Source organism: Buteo buteo, chromosome 7 (genome assembly GCF_964188355.1).
Source record: "Buteo buteo chromosome 7, bButBut1.hap1.1, whole genome shotgun sequence".
Taxonomy (NCBI): domain Eukaryota; kingdom Metazoa; phylum Chordata; class Aves; order Accipitriformes; family Accipitridae; genus Buteo; species Buteo buteo.
Window position 1 is genome coordinate 38,370,617 of NC_134177.1, and position 6,000 is coordinate 38,376,616.

The 6,000-nt window shown below is 49.2% G+C and overlaps 1 protein-coding gene across 1 annotated transcript in view; it reads right to left on the reverse strand.

The window, feature by feature from the left end:
* The window catches only part of SPNS2 (SPNS lysolipid transporter 2, sphingosine-1-phosphate), a 141,620-nt gene extending 141,120 nt beyond the window's left edge, over positions 1-500 (reverse strand). Inside the window, exon 1 of the mRNA XM_075032466.1 lies at positions 95-500. Coding sequence (XP_074888567.1) covers positions 95-389 — 295 coding nt within the window. The 5' untranslated portion in view covers positions 390-500. The remainder of the gene's footprint in view (positions 1-94) is intronic.
* Positions 501-6,000: the final 5,500 nt, after the last annotated feature.

The window sequence follows — 6,000 nt, forward strand, 5'->3', positions numbered from 1 at the left end:
CCGTGCCCGGGGCAGAGGCTGGCCCCTCGGCGGCGGGGGGCCGCGGCGGGCCCGGCCGCCCCTCCCCGGGAGGGAGGCCGAGCGGTGCCCTCACCTGCCACCGTGTACCGGTCCAGGTAGTTGAGCACGTTGCCCACGCTGAGGATGCCGGCGGCCGCCACCCGGGCCCGGCCGAGGCTCGGCGCCTTGTGGCGGGCGGCCGGGCGCTCGGGGTGTTTGCCGGCCGCCGGCGGGTTCATCCTGCCGGACAGGGTCTGCACCTCGCCCTCGGCGCCCCGGCCGCAGCAGCCCCGCTCGCCGTCCTCTTCCTCCTCCTCGTCGCCGGCTCGCAGCCGCCCGCCGCAGCCCGGGCTGCTGCCGGAGGAGCCGTCGCTTTCCAGGCACATCATGGGCTGCGGGAGGCGAACCGCGGCGCGCAGGAGCCCGCGCGGAGTGACCGCCGCTGCGCGCTCAGCGCCGCATCCCGCCGCCGCCGCCGCCCCAGCCGCCTGCCTGCGGGACCGGCCGCCGCCGCCGCCGCCGCCTCTGACAGCTGCCCGGGCGGGGCGGGGCCCGGCGGAGGCTCCGCCCCCGCCCCCGCGCGCCCCGGCCCGCCTCAGCGGCCGCGCGCAGCCGCGCGCGCCCCTCCCCTCCCCGCCCCGGCCCGCCGCGCGCGCGAGCCCCGGCGGGGCAGCAAGGGGGGGCGGGGGGGGGGGGGATGTGTCTCGTGAGGCCGCCTCAGGCCGCCCCTCAGGGCCGGCACCCGGCGGGGGGGGGGGGCGGAGATCGGGTCTTACCTGCTCGGCGTTGCCGGCGGGGCGGGACGAAGCCGTCGGTTCCCCGTGTGGGGCGTGAGTACTCTGCAGGTCGGTTGGCAGAACCGCGTGGTTAGCTGGGCAAAAAAAAAGAAATTGCCAGACGCAGACGAGGACTCAGGCGATACTGGCTTGTATCCAACGGTAAACTCCACGTGGGCCACACGGGCCCGCCCTCAGGTCTGGGCACCAGGAAAAATCTCCTTGCCCGCTTTCAACCCCCAGAACCGCCTACGGTCACCAAAAGAGCGCTGTCAGGGAGGGGGCGATGGTACGAGGGCACGCTGGAATGCGCTGCCAACCTCGCGGCTTCCCGCTCGGCCCCAGACAATTCTCCTACTGCGCAGAAGTTGCTTCGGGAACAACACGCATCTTCAAAGGAAGTCAAATTGCTCCACAGTTCCCCCCACCGAAAAGAGTTTCATCCCTCTAAAGTTCCACCTTTGAGCTAAGAACGGCCAAGAGAAATTTCATTTCAAAAGGACAAGTCTTCAAAGAGATAAAAGTGTTCACAATCAGAGTGGCTCCAGCCTGTCGTACCTGCAGTAAAACTACAAAAGCTAACTAAAAACAGAGAAATAAAGTGACTGCTTGAGAGCTCACATGCACTTGCCCAGGAACAGTAGGTTACAATTTCAGATTTGTCTCAGTTTGTTGATCTTACCTACGAAACTGTATCATGATTAAAGCCTTTGTCTCCAGGATACACATTTAAACAAAACCCGGTCACCTACCTCGGAGGAAACCAGAGTTACTCACAGCACAATGTGGTGTGTGTTTGTGCTCAACATACCTGGCTTTGTCACACCCTTTCCACAGAGTCGCACCGATGACACCAGGGCCAAACTATGCCAGTAATCTGGTGAGATACTGCAAAAGGAACCCCCCAGGATGCTGCCGGTGGAAAGGGCACTTTCTGGTGAGTCAGCGTGCGATTCAGTGCTGTTTAAGTAACACACCATTGAGGAAAGGAGCGAGCACCATTTCTGATGACACGCGACACTCCCAAATGGTGGTAAATTACAGTTTTATGTTGAGAAGAGGTCTGCACAGATGTTCCAGAGCTAGTTTCAGTAACACAAACAACATAGCTGTATTAACATAGGATAATGTTCTGGTTGACTTGTCGAAGTCTAGGGAATCATTTTTTACTCCATAACAGCATCTGCAGTTCAGATGTGACTGACTGCACGGCAAAGGTTATACTAACAAAACTGCTTCTTCACATTCCCACTAATTTCAGAATTCAAGTGGTGTACATAATATGGTCGTTTGACAGTGCTCACCCAGAATGTTATATAGTCCAAAAGGGAAAAAAAAACAGGGTAGAATTGAAAAGAAAAAGAGGGGGAAAGAGGAGGAAGCAAGAGAGTTAAAAAGAGGAGGAAGCAAGAGAGGAAAAAGGAGAAGGAAGTGAGAGAGGAAGAAAGAGGAGGAAACGAAGAAAAGAAAAAGGAGTGAAATGGCTTCACAAAGACCGCACAGCTTGCCCAGCAGTGGAGGCAAAACTCATGCGTTCTTTAAGTTAGACATATCAGGCACTAAAGACAGCTGAACTACAGGTTCAAGGAGTTCCACAGAGACCAGCCAAAGTATCCAGGAGCCCTCAAATGTGGATGGTCTGCTCCAAAGTCTATTCCATTCTATTTTCATGGCTTGGGCTACCCCTGGGCTCTGCACACAGAAAACAGTGTTCAGAAGATGCTAATGAGATAAAAAGGTAAGGCAAAATTAAAGACCTTAGTCTTATGGATCAAATTGTTCCCCTGAAAGCAACTAAGAAAGCAGAGTTTTCTTAAGAAATTGAAGTTTAATTTCATTTCTTTCTTTTCATTTGTAACCAATACCAAGCACATAAACACAGCTTACTGCACATTAGAATAACTGCCTAAAAAGGCTGGGGAGTGACTTCTCCAAATCCCCTTGATCCAGCAAGTCCCCAAGAAAAGAGAAACCAGCCCAAATACCAACTTACTATTAAAGGTCGACATATATGCTCCAGAGCTCAGGCAGGCTTCTGATGGCCATTGAACACGGAGCAATGCAGGTCCAAGCTGAAGGGGTTTGCAAGAGCATCCTTTTATTTCTGACACAGAGAGGAGTTTCAGCTCAAAGACATCTACAGATATAGCACAAAGAGTCATTGATTAGGCAGTTAGTTACATGGACATGCAGGGTCTTACAGCCAACCCTAACACCTTCAACTGTACATGGAAACTGACAGACAAACGGAGCAGATGCCAGTGCATCCATGTCATGAGATTTATGTAAAGGAAAAGCAGAGGGAACTGGAAAAAATGTGATGGAATTGGCTTTACTGGCAGGATGATTCATATGACTGAACTGCTAAAATCACTGGTTACTACCTCTTAAGAGAAATAGAGTAGATTCTAGTTTAGAGTCATTGCTGGGGTTTGCTGTTACAGGTTGTTGAGAGGCAATTTGATTGCAGTGTGCAAGTTCTATCATGGGGAGAAAAATGCCAGTTCTAAGAGCTCTAATCAAGTGGGAAAAGGCATAGCAAGAACCAGAACAATGTCTGAGAGCTGGAGTTAGAAAAATCCTAATGAATCATCTGGTTCACATTTGTTACAGAGTGATTATCCTCTGGAACAAAATGCTAAAGAAGGGGTGTGTTCTCTATCCCTTTACGTCCTTCGATCCAGGTTGATTGCCTTTCTAGAAAGTGCATTATTGAACTCAAACACGAGCTATTGCACTCCACACAGAGAGAACTGGCTGTAATCTGATGATATAAGAGTGAAGCTAGATGGGTTAAAGTCCCAGCCCTGAAGGTAGGAGTTCTTACTCTGCTTACCAAGCACACAACATTTTCTGCACCCACTTCAGTTGCTAAATTGATCTGAGCATAGTCCCTAGGAAAGCACATTACGCGAACCTAACCTTGAAATGGTGATGGCAAAACAGTAGCGTTCTCACAGCGCTGGTGGTAAAGATGGACAGCATCTTTCTAGAAACTGGTGAGAATGTGTTCTGTCTAAAAGCTAGGAAGCTCCCTCACACTGGGAACACTACCAAGAGGTGTGTAGATACAACTAAAAGCAAGTCTGAACTTAGCTAGCTCATCCTTCTGCTTCTTCCTGATTATGCATGTCATCTCTGCTCCAGAATGAGCTCTGGCCAGTTTTCTGTAGATTCCAGATAACAGATATTAGCTAGGGATAAGAGAATCAGCACCCTTTCTGCAGAGAAGTAACGCAGCCTTGGGCATGTCTCTAAAAGCAGCTCAGCCCATACCCCATCACTGTCTTGTCCCAATGGCCTCAAACACAGATGTGCTGTCTGGATGAGATCAAGTGAAACCATGCACAAGTCCTTAACCATGCTCTGCTGAAAGGTACTTGCAGACATCTTGCTGAGTGTTCAATGAGGAAAAGAACAAACTCACTTGTTAGTAGTCCTGTTCTCTCCCAGTGCAGTCAACAGAGCTTATCCCTTCAGGGATTATTTTCTTCCTTTCATTATTTTGTTAGTATCTTAAAAGCTTGAAAATGTTTATTTTATTTTATCCTAGTCTGCACTTATTGATTTTTTCCCCCGTGTAGAGTTCTAGAGGTGGTCAGTATAAGCAAAAGCACTTATGTTTGACAACAGCTATAATTTGTCTTTGAGGAAACAAACCCACATTTTCCAGTGCACCAATATTAACTACAGTGACATAGTCCAGTAGCTGGTCCATGGGCTAGACCTGGCCTATAGGAGGTTCATGACCAGCCTCCCACCTTCTCCTCCACAGGGCGATGGTTGATCCTGTGGTGCTAGATGCCAGCAACTGCCTTCTCTCTCACCTCCTTCCCCCTTGCCAGCTGTTGCTGTGAGGGAAAGGGAGGAGGGAACTGTTTGCAAAGGGGAATGGTGGGTTGGACCACCGGTGGAAGGCAAAACCAAGACCTGAGCCCTCTTGGTAACCAGGTTGGACCTTACCTAATCTAAGGAGTTACTACAGCCTGAGGAACTAGACCATCAAGAGGACATCACATTGCTGTTTTGGAAATAATGAAAATGAAAAGAAAATGCCTTTCCACCTCTAGTCCAGCTTACTTAGAATCCAGATTCCTTCTTCGGTTAATAAAAATCTTGGAAAAAATCACTTTTTGTACTTCAAAAAGTCACAATAATCTCTAATACACAACTGTGAAAGGACTGGAGTCTCCCTGAAGTAACGCTTTCCCAAAACGTACACCAGTCTTGCCACCACTATTATCAGGAGTAGTAACTGCCTACAGTAGTCTAACATGTTAGACTGTAAATAATTATGACTCAAAAGGACTTTTGTCCTTTTCCCATGTTTTGCTTAATCTGGTTCAAAATCAGGTCTCAAACACAGGGACACACACAGTCTCCCACTTAAGAAAAATAAAGCTACACAGAACACCAAACTACAGGACAGGATCACAAACCCCAGATTTTAGGTTATCCAGATATACGCCTTAACCTGACCAAATTTTATGAAAGGTGATAATGTCAGGTGGTCATCAAGGCTGCAAGAGTGAAACACAGGAGAATGACAGAACTGTCTCTAGCCCTACCCATTCCTGGATTTCAAACAGATTGCAGCTCTGCAAGAACAAGAATAACAACCCTGCAGTTACACACCTACATTCCCCATTATGCCCACTGTATCTCCTGGCTTCTTTTTTCTGCAGAAACTTCTTAGCTGAATTAACCTGTTACTAACAATTGATATTACGCAGCAGCATTTACAAGCTCGTCCAGCTCAGAGGTTTCTTGTGTGAGATGCTGTACTAGGGAGACCTGCTGAGCATCAAGCAGGTCTTCCAAAGCAGCGAAGGGGGATACACATAAGCATATACCTCCATGTTTTCCAGCAGTCACTCTCTCAAACAGACTCTCTACCTTAAATTACCTAGAGACACCAGCCTCTTAATTTAGCTATTTAAGGTGTGTGTTCAATGCTCAGTGATGTGAATAACCCCCTGGTTATCATCCTTTTCCCTCCATACTCATATATGACATGTCTCACTGAGGAGAGCTTTGGGCACTGGTGCACTAAAACCTGTTTGTGGAGGGTGCCATCTGCACAGAGCAACAAGGCCAGACCATGTCGCCTTCAGAACAATTTCATTAAGGAGAGAAGATAGGAACAGTGCCCCAAGATGCACAGAAGTTTTAAAATCTCTCAGAAGGCAAATTAGGCTTAGTCTCAATGTTGAAATATAGTGGT